Source organism: Wolffia australiana, chromosome 2, assembly GCF_029677425.1.
Source record: "Wolffia australiana isolate 7733 chromosome 2, ASM2967742v1".
Taxonomy (NCBI): Eukaryota; Viridiplantae; Streptophyta; class Magnoliopsida; order Alismatales; family Araceae; genus Wolffia; species Wolffia australiana.
In genome coordinates this window covers 3,001,795-3,022,981 of record NC_135836.1, presented here as the reverse complement: position 1 = coordinate 3,022,981, position 21,187 = coordinate 3,001,795, and the positions used below count along the sequence as shown (strand labels likewise).

The window sequence follows — 21,187 nt, the reverse complement described above, 5'->3', positions numbered from 1 at the left end:
TCATTCATCGCTATATAGGTGGTCCACTCTAACGCAATCATCTCTCTCTCTCTACTATCGACGGGCTGACGATACATTTTTTGGGATCAGATTATCCACACCAGCCGCTGAATTGGATTACAATCAGAGGACACCCGATTGATAAAAAATCTAGACCAGATCTTAATCCAGCGGTCACGATCCCATCACAGTTCTTTATCAATCGACGGTTCGCCGAACACAATTGATAAGTTGGAACGATAATGTTGTCGTCGAAAGAAATAATCAATGCAAAAATTCAAGACATGCCTTCTCTCTCTCTCTCTCTCTCTCTCTCTCTCTCTCTCTCTCTCTCTCTCTCTCTCTCTCTCTCTCTCTCTCTCTCTCTCTCTCTCTCTCTCTCTCTCTCTCTCTCTCTCTCTCTCTCTCTCTCCCTCGATGTCTCTCTGACTTGGTGTGGACGTACCTCCAAAATCGACGAATATTCGAGAAGATTCCGACGCGTATTCAAGAAGATACTCGTCGGAAGGAAGATTCCGAGGAGTATTCAAGAAGATACTAGTCGGTAGAAAAGATTCCGACGAGTAAATCATGCTTTATTGGCGGTCAACTGGGCAAATTCGATCCGAACACTCTCTCTTTCTCTATTGAATAAAATATAAGGTTATTCGACGATATTTTGGCGGTGTCTCCAAAATCGACGAACATTGGCAGAATAGGAATATAAAAAGAATATGTTCCGTTCTTGGAAGCGGTTGACTCCCGACAGCGGTCAGAACTACGAATCTGCGATTGCGATTACGATTGCGATTGCCGGGGAAGATTCATTCGTGGTTTCGGCCGTTTGAATCGAGAATCGATCGGCGGGGGAAATTGTAGCAGAGAATGATTCGATCTCGGCGACCGTAAATTGGGGCAAAAAGTCGGTCCGATTGACCGAGAGCGGTCGAATCCGGACAAGGAACGAAGAACTAGGAGGAGATTCGCCGCCGCGTCAACTTCCTCCTTTTCGCGAAGTAGAAGAGGGGGAAAGGAAGACGACAGAAGCGGATACCTCGCATGAGAAAAAAAAAATGTCGATTCTATGTGCAAACTCGAGCGTACGTACATGATCCCGAAGCGGCCCTACGCTACGATCTGGCGGTGGGAGAGGCAGCCAGCGGCTGCCGCGATCGGGAGAGCTGGTCCATGAGAGAGTGGATCTGGAGGAGGTAAGCCCTCGCCTGGTTCACGGACTCGGCCTCGAGCTCGCCGAGCTCGAAGCAGAGCCGCTCCTCCGCCTCCTCCGCCACGCGAAGGCGCTCCCTGGTGCGCTCCAGCTCCCGTCGCGCGGCCTCTTCTCTCTCCCTGCTGCGCCGCAGCTCTTCCTCCAGCTCCAGATTCCTCCTCCGAAGCTTCTCCGCGTTGTCCGACTCCTCGCGCTTCGCCGTCGCCGTCGACTGCATCGCCGATCGGAGATCGCGCGCGGCCACCGCCATTGTCGCGATCATCTTCCCTTCGATCGGAGATTGGGAGAACCGACGACGAACGACCAACCACGGCCAAATTCCCCAAACTTCGCTGGTTCAGGATTTTCAAACTTAGTGAGAGAGGAAGATGACCCCCTCCCTGTATATATAGTCTCCCGAGCAGTGTCCCGATTCAATGAATCTGCCCTCCGGACTACCGGTAAAAGACGTAAGTGGTGAGCAAGCGCGTGGGGCCCACCGAATCCTAAACTGACATGCTATTGGTTTATTTTCTCCACGCGGCACCATCTCCGCCGTTAGATCAGCCGATTTGGTTAATCGGACGGCTGAGTTCTGCGGATCCTATGAATTAGACTACAAGCCTAGACGTTTCTTTGCCACGAAGCACTCTTCTCTGCCACAGCCTTACTCGATTCTAAGCCGTTAGATCAGATGGTGAGGATAATCGGATGGCTGAGATTTGTTAAGTCTGGCCGGCCAGATCCCTACATTATTGAATAATTGTATTAAAATGGATATTAGTTTTGGAGCCAGTGGCTGTAGGAATGGAGGATGGATGATGAATGATGGTTATCGGCGGGCCGGACGGTTGAGAGGACTTGTCAATTGTCATATCTACTGTCACCAACCAGTCATCTGTCATCCATCAAATTGGTAGACGAATGACTGGTGAGGAAAAATGACGAATGGATGATGGACGAGAGGAAGAGAGAGGGAGTCTTCCGTCCACATTTGGCCACCACCATTCCATCATCAGCCCCATGCAATATGTTTTTAGGAATGAAGTTGCGATCAATCTCATTACACTTAGTGCCCAAGCATGGGCATTGGAGACATGACAACCAAGTCTTAGAGAAGAGATCAAAGCCATACCATCTCATAGGTTGTGTTGGTCATAATATGATGCTTGGCTTTTTTTAGTCGAAACAAACTAAATCATCTTATAAGGCTCTTGCATAATCTAGCAAAGAACATGAACAGTAGTGTTAAACATCTAATTTCATCCTTTTCTATTTTGACACACATGTAAAAAGGTGGGCCATGAGTTATAAATGGCCCACCTATCTCTCTCCTACTTTCTCTTCCTTTTTCCTTTCTCTTTTCCTTCTTTTTCTTTCTTTTTTCTATCGCTCCCCAAAGAATGACCTTTTTGCCCCTTAAAATAGCCGTTGGGGCAACGGCTATATGACCGTTGCCCCCAACGGCTATCTTGAGAAAGGACTTAGCCTATAAAGGAAAGTCTTTCCCAACCTGTTTATATGTGAGTTTTTCCCCTTTTCTCTGTATCAAAAATCTCAATAAACTTCTTCTACATCTTTCTCATTTGTCTCAAAAAGCCCTCATTTGTCCTATCTGTTCCCAAAGGCAGAATTCTCTGCATTCTTCACATGGTATCGAGCAAGGTTGATTCATTCAACCTTCACCCTGAAAGGAGCTCCATAGTCTGCAAGTCTGCAAGCAAGTTCTATCATCATATGGGAAAAAGGCTGCTTCAGGAAAGATCCCAAGCAGACCAAAGCTTCTGCATACAGCTCGGAAGAAGAATCCTCTGCAAAAGAAGTGCTTCATATATATGATTTTACTAAGAACAGACTGGTCATACCAGATCTAGATCTTAAGTATGATGGTACAAACGGATATAGTTGGATGAAATTGACCGAAAGGTCACTGGTCGCCGCCTTCATGGGTGACCATCTTGCGATGATTCACCACCTACCGATAGGCTCAGATTGAAGCTTTGGCGCGCAGAAGAAGCATACATCACCAACTGGATGGTGAGAAATATGGAGGTAGAACAAAGAAATCAGTATTATCTAATGGATGTTGTTGCAGATATATGGGAAATCCGTAAATCCTGTGCAGAAATGCAAAGCGATTGGAGGTGTATGACCTCCTTCTTCAAGTAAAGTTCATCCGGCAGAAGGAATTATCAGTAGCTTCATATGCGTCCCAACTCAAGGCAATATGGAGGAAATTGATCAGCTATGGCCAGTCTCAATTCAGAATCTCGAGTACTGGCAAAGGGAGATTAAAGTAAGAACACTTACCTTCCTCATGGGCTTAAATTCTGAATATGAAAGTCTCCGATCCCAGCTAATCCATCGAGAGAAATTCCTACATTGGAAGAAGCGATCTCGGAGGCAACAAGTGCCGATTGTAGAAAGAAGATCAAGCCGCCAGAAGGCCAAAAGCAACAATTATCGACTGAGCCCTCTGTCTCAGTAGCACATGCCGCTAAAAAAGAAGAGTCAAGAGAAAAATCGTCTAAGCACGTGTCTAAGGAAGCAACCGGCACAGAACCCGTAGTCTGCGCCTACTGCACCAAGCCAGGACATCATATTAAGGAGTGCCGGAAGCTGGCATGGAAGGAAGACCTCAAAAAGAAAGGGTTATGGAACCCAGGAGCAAAGAATAAAGCCTACGTTGCATCCTCCAGCAGTCAAGTGGGAGAAGCACCAAAGAAAGAAGAAGGAGATATTCAAAAGCTCATAGCTGAAGAAGTCGAGAAAGTATTCAAGAAATTCAGCTCCACGTCTCTTGCCCAATCAGGTGAATATAAGAGTATTGCATTTACTACATATGAAAATCTTCAACCAGAATCACATGGATGGATAGTAGATTCTAGAGCCACAGATCACATGTCACCTGATAAATCATGCTTTGAGGAATATAAAGTAATAGATGATAATCATGTTGTCTTTACTGCCAATGGTGGGATTCTAAAAGTGGCAGGAATTGGGAAAATAAAGATTAAAGATGTATTACTACAAAGTGCTCTTCATGTACCAGGACTTAAAGCCAACTTGTTGTCACTACAACGACTAGTGGACGACACAGGTTGGAGATTTATATTTGACTCATCTAACTGTTTTTTGTGTGAAAAGGAAACCGGCCAGAAGACTTTATCTGCTAGAAGGCAAGGGGGACTCCTGCTAGTGGACGGACTAGAAGGACAGAGGACTCTGAAGATGGTTCTCAACACTCAGTCAAGAAACAGTATTTTCTTACTGCACAGGAGACTTGGACACCCTTCCTTTCATCTTCTGAAACAAGTGTACCCTGATTTGTTTAAAAACATTGATATCCAAAGATTGGTTTGTGAGTCTTGTCAATTTGCCAAGCATAGAAGATCTCATTTTCAAGAACTGATCATAGGAAGAAATTTCCATTCGATATGGTTCATAGTGTTTGGGGTCCTTGTTCTACTACAGGAAGATCGCAGCACCGATGGTTTATAATCTTGGTGGATGATGACTCAAGATATGCCTGGATCTACCTGCTTAAACACAAATCAGAAGTCCCAGCCGTGATCATCAGATTCATCGAGTTGATCAATAACCAGTTTGGGAAAAGGGTTAGAATACTTCGATCTGATAATGCAAGGAGTATTTCAGTTCTGAAGTTAATCAATACATGAATGATCATGGAATTATCCATGAATCCTCATGTGTGAACACTCCTCAGCAAAATGGACTTGCTGAAAGAAAGATTGGGCACATTATGTCTTCAGCCAGATCTCTATTATTTCAAGGAAACTGCCCCAAGACTTATTGGAGTGATGCTGTGGCTACTGCTGTACATCTTATCAACGACGCCATCTAGAACCCTGTCATTACTGTCACCGATTGATCTATTAGCCTCAAGTCACCCAGAATTATCTCTTCATACAAATTTGGTAGCTAAAGTATTTGGGTGTGTAGCATATGTTTATTCCCACTTTGCAGGAAAATTGGACTCCAGAGCTTTCAAGTGCATTTTTGTGGGGTATTCATCTACTCAGAAAGGTTATGTGTGTTACCATCCTCTTACTAAGAAAACATTTGTTACCATGAGCGTGAAGTTTGATGAATACAGCATGTTCTACAATGAGGACATCGATCTGACTGTTATTTGGAAGTAAATGAAACAGGAACAGATTTAGATACGGAAAATCTGGGATTTAATCCATCTGAAAATTCCTCTCCAGCTATGGATCGGCGGAAACGGCTGAGGACAATCCAGAGTTAGATGGAGAACAAGAGTTTACTCAGATGGAGAAGCGAGGAAGATACTCATGAAGACCTTTCGGCACCAGCTAATCAAGGTTGGTCTATTGCCATCAGCAAGGGTACTCGGGAATGCCGCAGTAAGAAATTATATCCCATATGCAATTATGTGTCTTATGATCGTCTGTCCTCAGGTTACAGAAAGATTGTTCAGGTACTACTGACCACTGTCATTCCAAGAAATGTTCAAGAAGCTATGTCTCAAGCCGAATGGAAAACTGCTATGGATGACGAAATGTTGGCATTAAGGAAGAATGGTACATGGGATATGGGCCCACTCCCAGAAGGAAAGAAATTGGTTGGTAGCAGATGGGTATATACGATTAAATATAATTCAGATGGCTCTATTGCAAGGTATAAAGCTCGACTGGTGGCCAGAGGATATACCCAGTCTTATGGAATAGACTATCATGAGACATTCGCTCTAGTCGCCAAGCTGAATACAGTAAGATTAGTAATTGCACTTGCAGCCATGCATCAGTGGGATCTTTCGCAATTTGATGTTAAAAATGCATTCCTACATGGAGAACTACAAGAAGAGGTATATATGGCTCCTCCCCCCGGTTATCTATTGCATGAAAACTCATCATATGTGTGTCGCTTAAAGAAATCTCTGTATGGATTAAAGCAATCCCCAAGAGCATGGTTTGAGAAATTTTCATCTACTCTCATATCAGTTGGATACTCACAAAGTGAGGGTGATCATACCCTATTCTTCAAACATGGCCAAGACTCCAAACTGGCTATTTTAATCGTCTATGTTGATGATATTATCGTTTCTTGGCAATGATATCAAGGAAATTGGAAATCTAAAGCGTCATCTGACCAGCAACTTTGATATTAAATCTTTAGGTCAACTCACTTATTTTCTTGGTATTGAAGTAGCTTATTCCAGGATCGGCATTGTCCTATCTCAACACAAGTACGTCCTGGATCTACTCAAGGATACAGGTAAATTGGATTGTAAGCCAGTAAGCACTCCAGTGGATACAAATGTCAAACTTCAAGCCAAGCAGAGCGACAAGGACGACCCCATCGATAAGACATCATTTCAGAGATTGATTGGCAGATTACTCTATCTAAACCACACAAGACCAGATATATCCTTTGCTGTGAACTCTTTAAGTCAGTATATGTCAGATCCACGACAGTCTCATTAGACAGCAGCTGACCGTATTCTCTCCTATTTGAAAGGGACAATTGGGAAGGGTCTTCTATTTCAGGCAGGGGGAGACCCTACGGTTAAAATCTTCACCGATTCAGATTATGCAAGCTCTCTGGATGATAGTCGATCTACATCTGGATACTGCAGTTTTTTGGGAAGAAATTTAATCACCTGGCGCAGCAAGAAGCAGCGGGAAGTCTCAATATCGAGTGCTGAAGCATAACTCAGGGCTTTAAAGAAAGGTGTTTGCGAAGGAATGTGGCTTAACGATATTCTAACTGATTTAAAACTCATTCCTCCAAAGCCAATCATCTTATATTCTGACAGTCAATCAGCTATTGCTATGGCCAAGAACCCCGTGCATCATGATCGTACGAAGCATGCAAGAATTGACAGACACTACATCAAAGAGAAGATTAATTCTGGACTCATCAGTCCAGAATACATACCATCACCGCAACAGGTGGCTGACATTCTGACCAAAGGACTACCAGGAAGACAGTTTCAAGATTTGGCGTCCAAGTTGGGCATGATTAACATCTATGCCCAACTTGAGGGGGAGTGTTAAACATCTAATTTCATCCTTTTCTATTTTGACACACATGTAAAAAGGTGGGCCATGAGTTATAAATGGCCCACCTATCTCTCTCCTACTTTCTCTTCCTTTTTCCTTTCTCTTTTCCTTCTTTTTCTTTCTTTTTCTATCGCTCCCCAAAGAATGACCTTTTTGCCCCTTAAAATAGCCGTTGGGGCAACGGCTATATGACCGTTGCCCCCAACGGCTATCTTGAGAAAGGACTTAGCCTATAAAGGAAAGTCTTTCCCAACCTGTTTATATGTGAGTTTTTCCCCTTTTCTCTGTATCAAAAATCTCAATAAACTTCTTCTGCATCTTTCTCATTTGTCTCAAAAAGGCCTCATTTGTCCTATCTGTTCCCAAAGGCAGAATTCTCTGCATTCTTCACAAGTAGAAATAGTACATCAGTTAATGGCTGATAAATATATCAGCTTCTCCATCAGACGTCAATATTGGTTAGACCCTACTATAGTTGAGTTAGTGTCCCAAAACTTGGGTTGAGCCTCCACCAATAAAGATTCTGTTTTAAAATCAACCCTATTTGTTGAAGCATATGTAGGGCATACTTTATTTTGGGGGAGAAGAAGCTTACTAGGATGATAAAAAAATTAATCCCAAGGGAGCAATGTAGTCTTTAAAAGTCTGGTGTCACTTAGTGTTGACAAAGAGAAGCCTTTATAGCAGAGATTCCCACCTCATTTTTTCCAGTCAACATTATATCATCAATAAAAAATTCAAGTATTATAATCCCTTAGAAGTAATATAATGGGATTCCTAGTGCATGAAATAAGCCATTGGTTGTGAGTGCGATATGGAACTTTACAAATACCTTGGATTTGGTCTATAGCCACCTGGTATGGGGACTTAGGGAAAGTGCCATCACGGGGACTTTGTTTAAGCCAATAAATTACTAGATAAAGCAAGTAAACCTGAAAAGTTTCCCCTTCAGAAAGCTATCTTAGAGTTTTCTCCATAAACACCTGATCCTTCATGTCTCAATTCAAATTTGTGTTTAAGATATCTAGTTGGTGCAAAGACCATCCATGGTTAACTGTGAGAAAAACAAGCACTTGTATGAAATTCAAGAAAACCATAGAAGAAAATTTTTCAGTATAATGAATGTCAGAGGCTTATGTGAGGCCATAGGACACCAAACAAGTCACGATGCCAGCAGGACTACAAATTGAGAAATATCATACATTTGTAGGTAACTATGTGACAAGCCACCATGCCTGCAGGACTACAAATTGAGAAATATCATACATTTGTAGGTAACTATGTGACTCACCAAGGCACAATATTCAATTTCCATGGCTGGGTTCAAAGTGGCTAAATGAAGTGATTCAAGATGCATATTGAATGGCAACTAAAATGAAACAGAGTGAGCAAAGTCACGAAAGGTGGAATGAAGGTGGTCATAAGAAATAAATTTGGAGATAAGATGTTCAGTACAAGAGTACGTACCTTTCACAAGGCAATGTGAATGTGAAGTTTTTCAAGAGGTAAATTTAGGGTTATTGTTTAGGAGGTAGGTGGCATAGGAGCATGAAAAGGAAAATCAGTGACAAAAAAAAGGCATCAAATTTCTATCAGAGTGATCCTCTTACATGACAATCATCAGTAAAAAGGGATGGTGGATAGGCAAAAAAACCAGGTGGTGGAGAAGTGGATCCTTGTGATTGAGCAGATGAGGTTGAGTGGTATGGGGCACCCCCATGGAAGGTGAAATCAGTGGGGGCAATGGACCAATGATAATTTGACAGAACTAGGTATAGGTATAGCACTTAATATTATGTGAATAGCCAACAAAAATGGCTTTGACAGAACTAGGTATAGGTATAGGTATAGGTATAGGTAAGGACGAGTTATGGAGTTGGAAATATATTCTGAAGCAAATGAACATGGTAGAGACAAAAGTGTTGCATCCAGTTATAGGCACTAAGGACGAATGGTACATCATGATGAAATGGAAGACGGTTCCTGAGATTGGTGTTAATTAATCGAGTTTCTGTTGAAAGATGATGAGGGATGTTTATCTAAATGTGAAGTATGATATTGATCTGAAGTAGGTGGTGATATCTACTCGTTGTGACAGTGTTTTATTGGGGATTGTCGAGAGAGGTTTTCTAAGGATAATGCCATGCTAGGTGTGAAAATTATGTATGTAGGGTTCTCAGAAAAATTCCAAGGCATTAAATAAATTACTCGTGAGGATAATCAAATTTTGATAGTTGTAACTAAACTCTATGGATTGGCTACGCGAACGAAGTTAACTCTAGAATTATGTAGGGGATAATTGTAGACGCCTGCATTTTTCCAATCTTAATTTATCGATAGACCATCAAGGAATAAAAATTAACATTTTAATGAAAATGTTAATTACTAATGCATTAATGGGACTCGAAAGTCAGTTACTTCGAACTAATTAGTCAATTTATGTGTGTGTGTGTGTGTTAGAAAACACCACCGTGTCGCTTCACCACTCGCGTAGAAAGCTGAAGCGACAAGGGGGTGCACCTAATATAAAGGAGGGGAAACACTGAGTTAGGTCATGGAGAGAGTATTTTGAAGAAGGTCCCTTTGGAGAGGGAAGTCCCCATGGTGGCAACCACAACTCCGCATTGGTATCGGACGTGCCTCCACCTCCACCCGAGATATCCCGTGTCTTGACACGTCATCAACGCCAGATCCCGAACATCCCTTTGACGTGACACGTCAACACGCCGTCTATTTTCTCTCATTTTCTCTTTCCTCAAAGGCCTATATAGGCCAAAGTTGTAAGAAAACACTTGGTAAATTTTTCCTTGAATTGAACTTCCTTCTTCAGAAAGAAAGGTTTGCCCTAGCCATCGTTTGTCCCGAGTCACCGCCGCTGCCTCCTGCCGCTGTCGCCACCATCGAGGAAAGACCTTCAACCTCCTGCTTGCGCTCCTATCGACGACCCTTCTTGTGCCAATCACAAGAATTGCCCATGTCCCCTCCTGGCTGCCACCCTCGCCCAAGCGCACATGGTCGCCTCCCGCGCCCGTGCGCTCTCGGGCACCACTCGTGCTTTAGCGCTCACGGCCGCGCACACCCCACGCTTGGTCCTCGCCCGTGCTCAGGCCTCCTCCCGGCTGCCGCCCTCGCCCAAGCGCCCACTGCCGCCGCTTGCGCCCGGTGCTCTCGGCCGCCGCTTGCGCTCAAGTGCGCACGATCGCGCACGCCCTACGCTTTGGTGGCCACCCATGCCCAGGCCACCCCACACAACCACCAGCCCACGCGACCGAAGTGCGTAGCCGCATGCCAATGCAATCCTTGAAATCAGAATCCAGGGCTTCTGATCCTACATCCAGCAACAACGTGCCTCGTTCTCCTTTCAGGTTTTGGGGCACTGCCCCGAACCCCGCAAGGGGGCAACTCCCCCCGTGACCCCACGCCAACTGACCGCACAGTTGGATCTGTGACACCCTGTCGAAGCGCACGCCAATCACCCCACCAACGATGCATTGTGAATTTCCCGCATTGCCACGACGCACTACTCTAGTGTCGAGGTACTTTCTGCACTCTTTGGTGATCATGTTCTTCATCCAGTATTCTTCGAGTGTTCATCCACCGCCGTAGGATTAGTTTTGGATTTTGAAATTTCAAGCAAAAAGACTGAATAGGTATTTGAATCTTCTAGCAATAGTCCGTTCGAATTTATTGACCTTGATGCTTTGTTTTACTGCGGTGACTGTATGACAGTACTCCCACCCTCGACGAGGAAAGGGGCTGCACCATCATTATTTTCACCGGATGTAAATCCTTGGATTCGATCGTGTGATTCGTGGTCTGTTTTATCCTACCCCAACATTAGATCGTCCTAGTACCCAGTTTCCCCTCGTCATCCTGCTTTCGTCTTCCCTAGTCATCCTGCATCATATTCATCCTGCATCCCCCTAGAGTCACGAGTCGTTGCAATCTGTCTCATGTGAACTCGGTGTTTGTTTTTGTTTGTGGGATTGTTGTTTCTTTCTTTTGGGATTCTTCTTCTACCTCGGCAGGTCACTAACAGTGTGGTGGTAGGACAAAGAGGTGGTGGATTAAGTGTCATACATATTAGTATATGCTGAAAGTATCAGTTATGGTTTATAACATGAAGTGATTCTACAATGTTTGTATCTACAATCGTAGTTATGGTGTGCTGACTTTTAGAAAAATAGATTTCTAGCATTTTCTTCACCAACTAACATTTCTGCTCCGCTTTTCATTAAAATATTTTAAACATATGAGCTTAATAAGATATTTACTAACTAATTATTATAATGAAAGGAAACATATGAAAAATTTTCAGTATTATTTACATTTTACATGTTTTTTTAAACTTGGTGAACCTGTATATTAAGAGTATATATGTATTAAGCCTTTTTCCTTTAGAAAAAGAAAATAAAATTGTAGCCACGAGGATGACCATTTTAAAAATATTATACAGCACAAATAAGAATAAAATTATTATTTTTCAGATTTATTTTAATAAAATATTTCGATCAATATTTATCCCATTGACTTATCCTATGTAGCCCAGGTTGATACCCTTTTGTCAACTTCTGGACATCCATCATCTCCCATTGCTAATCAGAACTCAAATAGGGTGGTCAAGGGGATACATTTGACCATTATAAAATTACAGCTATTTTAAAAATACAAAAGACCAATAAAATCTAAATACCAGTCCACAAAAAAATTCATAAATTTATAAGAAATTTTACAGTGATGATAAGCCATTATCTCATCATCACCCAAAACATTATATGTTTTTAATGGTTACTAAATATAATTCAAAATAAATATGTCAAAAAAAATGTAATAAATAATTTTAAATAAAATATATGAAAATATTTCACATATTAATTTTCCAGGGAATACATTAATAACTCACTAGTGCTCGACCTGCACTTAAACTTTTTAGCATAAGGACATTACAAATGATATCAACTATTTGAAATAATAGATTCATTTTCATTGGTTTGAGTTTTTAGGTCTAATTATTTAATAATATAATAGAAGTCATAAATTCTTTATTAGGATACCACATAATCTATTGGTGCATTGGCCATAAGTATGGTATTCTTCTTAAATTAAAATGATAGAGTGGAGTATTAATTAACCACTTTCTAATTTTATTGAAACATAAATTTCATCATTAAATTTGAAGAAAAGATCTGATTTAGTGATTGAACTTGATGTGGCCTATTTGTTTGAGAGTACTATAATTGATAGCATTAATTGTGATAAATAATTAGGCGAAAAACTTAGTCATTTATTTTTAAACACTAATATATGTTAAGTAATGGTTCTCATAAATTAAATGTGAATGGGTTACTATATAGACATTTGATGCATTTGATGCATTTGTTAGTGATGAGTAATTTTTTATATTATCTACAACATGAAACCATTGATATCCATTTTAAAAATAAACAATATAATTTCTATACATTTCTATTTTGTGTAAAAAAAATGGATTTTCTCTAGTTCCCTCATAGTTCTGAAAACTTGCTTCTTAATTGGGTGGCAAAATGAGATATTATCTTAAGATGTAGGTTGCTCAAGATTCTTGCTGTAATTTGATTTCTACTATTTCTTCTTGTTTCCTCTTTTTTTTCTAACCTATGAAAATATCTGGTTTGGGAAAATATTCAGACCTCTGTGAAGAGGGACAAGGAGACCTAGATAAACCTACATCATCACTATAAAGAAATTTATATATATTTCAATAGAACCTTCATCTCCTATAAAAAAATTAGCCCCTCTCCTTATGGGAGCAAGAAATAATATGTAATTGCACATCGCCAATTCTGCAAGTGGAATAAGTGGAGGGAGCCAATAAATATTTGGAGGAACCAATCATGGATCAGTCCAGATATGTTTATAAAAGGTGTACCTCTATCACCACTGCCCCTGAGTGTACTCTTTCATCCCTCAATCTATCTTGCAGTCTTTGCATTTTTTTTCTCAGAATTACAGTACACTCTACAATAAATACCTAAACAAAGGTCCTTACTATTCGTATGTCTGATTGGCTCGTAGTGTAATGCATAGAAAGTTCCATCAATTTCTAGGGTAACAAAGATAAATGAAATGGGATAATGTGGGCAAAATCACTAGATTTAGAATGGTGAAAGGGGTGAGATAGTGACATACAAGGATAAAGAAGATGATAAAGAAGGAAGAAGTTGACAAGATGAAGATAAAAAAGGGCATTAGAGCAAAATGTATATAAATTTAGATAAGAATGGTTTCCTTCTTGGTTCTCCATGTCTCTCCTCACGTGGGTCTGAATATTCTCCCTAGCACTGGCATTCAAAAATGCACAATAGGGTATGCCAAAGAAAAAATCACTCAAGAAATTCACATTCAACAGGTTGAGAACCCGTGATCCTAGAGAGTTTTCCTGCTGATCTTCCTCCGTTGGATAACATCTGGAATTAAAATAGAGATAGAGAGGAAAGATATGATAGTATTTATATATAGGGTTAGCATTATCAAAAATTACCTTTGTTATCCCTTGATTCATCTTCATGAAATTTCGCCCTTGCTTCTCATTGGTTGACAAATCATGGTTTGGATTTAAAACTTCTGTCTTCTATCATAGAAGATGAAGGGACAAAAATCTGAATAGGTAGGTCATTTAACTATTTGGGTTGCCGGTGGGTTCCCAAGGAGCAGGCTTGTTGCTTGTTGGCCTAGAGTGCTTTAGTTGCCCATATCCGAGATCCACATTTCATACCACTCTATGATTGATTTTCAAATTAAGGTCATTCATTTTTTAAAAATATAGTACAATAAGAATGACCGTTAATAATTAATTTTCCTGACTTCTCCTTATTCAAGGATGGTTAGTCATAAGTCTCCTAAAAAGGATCAGCTGGTAAGGAATGTAATAATTTTCTCGGACTTAGTTAACAAACAATGGCATAAATTTTTATTCATCTCATATGAATATTACATTAAATATAACATTTCATGAATTATTTAAAAATCTACTTTTTGCTGTTAATAACATGATATTAGTTTATTATGAATATACAAAGGTGTATCAAAAAGATGGAGCTAACAACACAGTTATTATTTTATCACCCGCATACCAAATTAATAGATTCATCCGACATAATGACCAGGAATTAACTTGAAAAAACTCGTCTTGAAGCTAAAAACAAAAACAACCATCATTGGATTTTTTGATAGTGGTGATGCCACTAATGAGGCAGAGTTTAGTGTGTTGAATTTTTATGATTTTTATTATTTTCTTGTCTTTTTGCTTTAGGTTATGTTACTCTTGCTTTTCCCTTTTTTCTAAGTTGGGCTTCCCTTTTTACTTCTAGCTTGCTTTTAACATATTTTTATTTCATTTTTCTCTGTAGTCAGCCTTGTATGAATGATGCAGGATGACCAGGACTGATACGGGTAGGATCGGCTAACTCAACAAAGGATGGATAAAACAGACCACAAATCAACACGATCGACTTCAAACATTTAACGTTAGAGAAAATGTTGACGGTGCAGACCCTTTCCTCAGTTGAGGGCAGGAGGACTGTCTTACAACCACCGTAGTGAAAACAAAGCTCCAAATCTAATATCTCGAATGGTCGATTACAAAAAGACACCTATTCTACAAAGTTCGATGGCGGTGGAAAAACACATGAGAAAATACTGGAGGAAATAATGCAGAACACCAAAGAGTGGACATTTAGCACCAGCATAGTGCAATGGGGTGATGCGGAAAGTTGTCAACGCGTCGAGGGCGGGAGCAGGTGACGTGCACTTCGACAAGGTGGAAGCGCATCCAACTGCTCGGGTTAAGTGGGGAATTGCCCCCTTGCGAGGTTCGAGGCAGTGCCCTGAAACCTAAACATTAGGTGGCGAGTGTTGGCTGCAGAGGCGGCCACATGGCAGGATGGCTGTGCAGGCGCCCGCGGTGTCGGGCGACTGCGTGCAGCGCCCGCGTGGATGGGCGGTTGTGCACGGCGGCTGTAGGGTGGCGGCAGTGTGCGACGGTCGCATGGGGGGGTCGCGTGAGGCAGCGATTGTGTGCAGTGGCTGCTGGCCGGGTCACTGAGTGTGGCAGGCGACAGCGCGTGCAACTACGCGCGGCCAGCGGCAGCACAAGCGCTTGCGTGTGTCATGACATGGGGCAACAGCAGCGGTGTGCTGAAGACACTTGGGCATGGGGAGGCTTGAGATCAGAGCAGGGCGTAGGGGAGGACAGCCTCCTCTCAGCAGCGATGGGAGCGAAAACAACGGCAGCGGCATCTGTGCAGAGAAAACTAGGGCAATTTCTTTAGAAGAAAACTTCAATTCCAAGGATAATCACCAAGAAGTTCAATACAACATTGGCCTAGTTATAGGCCTTGGAGAGAAGAGAAAACTTTAAATAACTGTAAAATTCAAATCTAGTTTTAAATGTCGCTCGGATCCCAGGTCCAAAGTTGACGTTGGCGACTTGTCATGACACAGAGAGTCTCGTGCAGTAGTGGTGTCACGTCTGGTGATGATGCGTGGTCGTGTGCACCACAAATGAACCTTTTTTTATTAATTTACCTTGTTTCTCCTATTCTGACTTTCATTATTTCTCCATGATTGGATTTATGTAGTTTCGTCTATCTTCTTCCACTGGCTTCATTTTCACCGTTTGATTAAATTTTTTTATTATTTTTGATAGAATTATTTTTTTCCTCGTACAATTTACCATTGATCTTATGCTTTGGCACCTTTTTTGCCATATATTTTTGAGATTCCCATTTGTTTTTACTATTCACCTGTTCCGTGTCATATTTCTCGATCCATTGAATTTTATCTTAACTATTTGTCTTATTCTCACTTCCTTTCTCGAGGTAGGCCTTCTGATTTTGTTTCATTTGTCATTAGGGTTTTCCCGTCCCAATACTGGTATCGGATGCTGGTATCGAGACGGATACCGTATCGGATACCGGAAAGTCAATTTTCTGGCATCCATTCATTCCGATATCCAGATATCAGATATCGGTTGCTACAGTTCCGATATCCGTCTCGATGTTGGCATCCGTCTCCATCTCAGGGGGATGGATGACGACATCGAATATCGGTTGTGGATATCGGTTTTCGATATCCACATCGAAAGTATAGTTAAAAATATTATTAATTGAGAGTTATTCAGCGAAAGGTCGATTTATCGTGGGCCAGAGAGATAGGAGAGAACCTATTAAGAGTTAAGTCATCACATTTAATATATACGGCACACATTTTTATTTTTTCCATATGGGATAACCGGATTCAGGGTGTTAAACTCCGAATCCCTTTATCCCATATGGAAGAATATAGAAATTTTTGCTTATATTTATTGGACATTGTGATAACGTATTAAATAATGACCAAATATAAAGGCCAATAAATATATCGAATATATATTATACTATAATTTTTACCATTTGATATAATATCGGATTCAATCAATATATACAAAGAAAGATTTCTAAATTCTTCCATGTGGGATAATGGGATTCTGAGTTTACATTAAACTTTGGATCCTCTTATCCCATACGGAAGAAAATAAAAATTTTAAACTCTATATATTAACTGAGATTCAAATAGAATAAAACAATTCGATACCGGTTCCGATATCCGGATATCGAAAATCGATATCCGGCATCCGGTATCCGTCTCCGACATCCGGATATCGGAAAACCGATATCCGGTGTCCGATACCCTATTCGTCCTCACCCCCGCCATATCCGATACTGATATCCGTCTAACCCCTTATAGATGGATATCGGTCGATATCCGATGTCCGATATCCAGGCCCGTCCCATTTTTTCCCGGATATCGGATATCGGCTGTCCGATACCGGATATCAGACGGATATCGGTTGGGCAAAGCCTATTTGTCATCATTATACATTTGTCCGTTGTAATTCGTTGGTGTCTCTTTCATTTTCAGTTTAAAATTTGGGTATCTTCTGACCCATCATTATTCACTTTTAAGTTATTTGTTTCTAGTTTAAGGAAATTTCGCTTTTCATTGTTTTTCACTGCTTCAAACTCGTTTTTATTTCCTTCCACATCTCTGTCCTTTTGATGTTTTTCTGTAACATATCCCAAAGTTTACGACGTAAAGGTTTCTTATGATGACAGGGACATATTGGCATAACTAAGACACTACGAAAAACTCAAAAAGTTAACATCACAATATGTCCCAAATCGTACAAAGTTGATTCCTACTTCAGAAAGATACTTTAAAGCGAATACCGAACAAGAGAAGAGTAAACAAAAGAAAAATGAGAAACGATACAATCTGAACCAAGAAACTGGCCTGAGATATAAAGTTTTTACTTGAACCCATTCCGCACTGTCCCAACAAGCCACCGCTTCTTCCCCATGCTTCTCTTCCAAACGTTCTCAACTCCCTGTTCCGATAATTTCTCGGCCTAGTACTACAATAAAAATTCTCTATCCTCCCCATGTGGCCATTCAATATCATGTTTGACTTCATTATCATTCGTCCAAACGTTCTCAACTCCCTCCGATAATTTCTCTCCCCTTTACCACAACCAACACGCTATCCTCTCAAACCTGTGGCCGACCAACGCCCGTGAACAGAGATGGAGAACTGGCAATTCTTCTTCCTTGCTCTGTTACCTCTCCTCGTCTTCCTCATCAACCGGGCGACTTCAAAGCAACCCAACCTTCCTCCGGGACCGCGGCCATGGCCGATTATCGGCAACCTCCCCCACCTTCTTCTTCGCCAGGTCGCTTCCAAGCAGCGTCTCCACGCGGCTCTGGCGGCCATAGCCGACGACCACGGCCCCTTCTTCCACCTCCGCCTCGGCGCTTGGAATCTCCTCGTCGCCTCCTCGCCGGCCTCCGCCTCGCAAGTTCTCAAATCAAGCGACCGCGCTCTCTGCGGCCGATACGTCCCTTCCCCGTACCGAATTCCGGAGTTTTCTCTCTTGTCCTTCATCTGGAACACCGACGCCGACGAGGAATGGCGATTCCTTCGCACTCTCGTCAAGACCCATCTCCTTTCTCTCCCTTCTCTCTCTCGCCACGGCCCCGGCAGGAAGAAGAAAGCGCTTCACATGGCGGAGTTTCTCCACCGCCGCGCCGGAGAGCAAGTACTAATAGGCAAGATGGTGTTCGCCACGCTGTTTAACTCCATCACGGAGATGATCTTCTCCAGAGACGTGCTCTCTCTTGAAGACGGGCAGGGCTCCTTCCCCGAGCTGAAGAAACACATGGCGAGAATTCTAGAGTTCGGGGCGCGGCCTTCTCTGGAGGACTTCTTCCCCAGTCTCGCCAAAAGCGTTGATGCCGACCCGCGGAAGAGAGAAGTGAAGATTTATCTGAACAAAGTTTACGATATTTGGGACGAGATTCTTCTCAAGAGGGGGAAGAACGAGGGAGAGGAGGACTTGGCCGAGGTTCTTCAGCGGAGCGGCGTTTCTTACACCCAGCTGAAGGTCGTCATCCTGGTGGGTTTTCACTTTCAAGAATTTTTTAGCGAAGTATTAGGCCAGGATTTTCATCGGTGGTTTTCAGGAGCTGTTGACTGCGGGAACGGACACCTCCACGGCGCTGGTGGAATGGGTGATGTCTGAGCTTCTGAGGAACTCGGAGATCATGAACAGAGTGAAGAGCGAGTTACGAGAAGTGATGGGAGAAAACCAAGGCCTCGTCGTTCCTGATGAAACTCAGCTCAGTCGCTTAACTTTTCTACACGCCTGCGTCAGAGAATCGCTTCGCCTTCACCCGCCAGTACCTCTTCTTCTTCCTCACCGGTCCATTACAAACTGTGAAGTGATGGGGTTCACCGTTCCGAAGGATTACACCGTCATGGTGAACGTCTGGGCGATTGGGCGAGACCCGGCAATCTGGGAAAACCCTCTTAAGTTCTCGCCGGAGAGGTTCATTTCTGGGGACGTGGATTATAAAGGGGGGAAATTTGAGTTCATTCCGTTTGGCGCAGGCTTGAGGATGTGCCCTGGCATGGCCTTGGGAATGGGTATGGTTCAGCTTGTTGTGGCGACTATGGTGTACAACTTCGATTGGGTCCTGCCCGGGGAGAAGCCACCGTGCCAGATTAACATGGAGGAGAAGCTGGGCATTGTGCTGGAGAGAAGAGAGCCATTGGTTCTCATTCCTAGGCCTCTTCGGTAGGATGAGATTTGGAGACTAAAATAATCTAAGACCCACATTTCCCCCACCCCGAGAATGACATTGGGAAATGGTTAAGTCAGGAAATTGAATATTATATTGTTTATTGAGATCTATTATTAGGTAGAGTTGTTTCTTCCAGAGATGATGGGCCAGGGAATTGAATATTTGAGTATTAATTGTTCACAGATCAAATGAGGCTCCCCCCTCCTTGTCGTTTTCTGAGGGAAGGGCCCATTTGGGGCCCATTTCCCTCTTATTTAAAGGGTGTTTACCCCCATTAACCCTAATCCGTTTTACAGCCGCCATCCTCGTTGGCTTTCCTTTTATTTAGGTACATGAGCAAGGCTTTGTAGAAGGTGCAGCTATTTTTGCTTCGGCTGGCCGAAGGTACCAAACTTGGCTTGCTCATATTGATCATTTTTTAAGTCTTTGTGTGAAATTACAGAAGTTTGAGGAGGACCTATTATTTTCATTCCTTTCCCAATAAGTATGAGAACCTTGTAATTACTATGCTTACTGGATGAACATGCTAAGTCTTTATGAGACAATTTTTACTTTGATGGAGTTTGACCAGGGGCGATCTGAATCTGATGGTGATAAAAATAAAGGTTTGTTAGTGCAAGGTGGACAAAAAAGATCGAATGAAAGAGTGGAGAAATTTCAGAGAAAAAAAGTGGTTGGTTCAAGTCTAGGTCCGATTGGTTGAAAAACCAGGAATTCCACTAGTGTCATGCTAAGGGGCACATGAGGCAAGATTGTCCTAAGCTCAATTTATGTAAGCAGCAGTAGGAGAGTCAAGTTCAGCTAACATCACAAAGGAGTAGAGTGATGATGGTGATTTTTTTATACCCCAGTTGCAAAAATCTAGAGTTGGCATACACATGGGTACTTGATTCTGGTTTCTCTTATCGTGTGTAACCTTGCTGACCTGTTTGATTCTTATAGGAGTCCAACGGGGATGGTTTTTAATTGAAAAAAGGTTTCATGTGAGGTTGTTGCCATGGGAAATGTGAAGATTCATAGGTTTGATGGCTAGTTGAAAGTGTTGGTAAATGTGGGATGTACCAGCTTTGCATGAAAACTTGATTTCCCTCGATGTGCTAGAGGAAAATGGATGTTCTTATTAGGTTGAGAATATGGTGATCAACATTTTTAAAGGTTCACTAGTCACTATGAAGGGGAGATAATATCGATCCAACATTTATAGACATGAGGGGAGCACTATTATAGGTAGACCTGCTACAACAACACAACATGAGCCTCTAACTAATGACACCTAAGGTTAAGAAACGTATGTAAATGCTTCATGAATGTATATTTTTGCATGGAGTTAAATATTTAAAATTAGAAATCTAAATTATTAAGTCATAGGGAAGTAGTGCAGGGTCAGCTTCAAGGTGGCAAAGCATGCTACGAAAAACATTCTCAATTACATTCATGTTGATCTGTAGGATATTGTTGATACAACATAAAGTGGAGGAGCTCATTATTTCTTTAGATTTATTGATGATTTTTCTATGAAGGTTTGGTTCATGTCTTGGTGCACAAGTCTGAGGTATTTTCTTGGTGCAAGATATGGCGTGTTAAGGTTGAGAACTAGACAAGGAGGAAGATCAAGGTCTTGTTGACAAATAATTGGGCAGCGATCAAGAACTCAGAATTTGGCTAGTTCTGTGATGAGCAGAAGATCCAAATTCACTTTTCAATGACGATGACTTCCCAATAGAATGGTGTTTCATAATGCATGAACCACACTATGACAGAGAGGACATGTTGCTTGAGGATGAATGTGGGGTCGC

At 41.9% G+C, this 21,187-nt stretch overlaps 2 protein-coding genes across 2 annotated transcripts; one reads left to right on the top strand and one right to left on the bottom strand.

Moving 5' to 3' along the window:
• Positions 1 to 1,039: 1,039 nt before the first annotated feature.
• Positions 1,040 to 1,550, bottom strand: LOC144714860 (uncharacterized). Its single transcript, XM_078589657.1, has one exon. It carries the CDS (start codon positions 1,467 to 1,469, stop codon positions 1,110 to 1,112), a length of 360 nt encoding a protein of 119 aa, XP_078445783.1. The 5' UTR covers positions 1,470 to 1,550; the 3' UTR covers positions 1,040 to 1,109.
• Positions 1,551 to 17,695: 16,145 nt separating this feature from the next.
• Positions 17,696 to 19,511, top strand: LOC144716532 (putative (S)-N-methylcoclaurine 3'-hydroxylase isozyme 2). Its single transcript, XM_078591667.1, has 2 exons — positions 17,696 to 18,703; positions 18,771 to 19,511. The coding sequence occupies exons 1-2, from the start codon at positions 17,834 to 17,836 to the stop codon at positions 19,386 to 19,388; spliced, it is 1,488 nt and encodes a 495-aa protein (XP_078447793.1). The 5' UTR covers positions 17,696 to 17,833; the 3' UTR covers positions 19,389 to 19,511.
• The last annotated feature ends 1,676 nt before the right edge of the window (positions 19,512 to 21,187 follow it).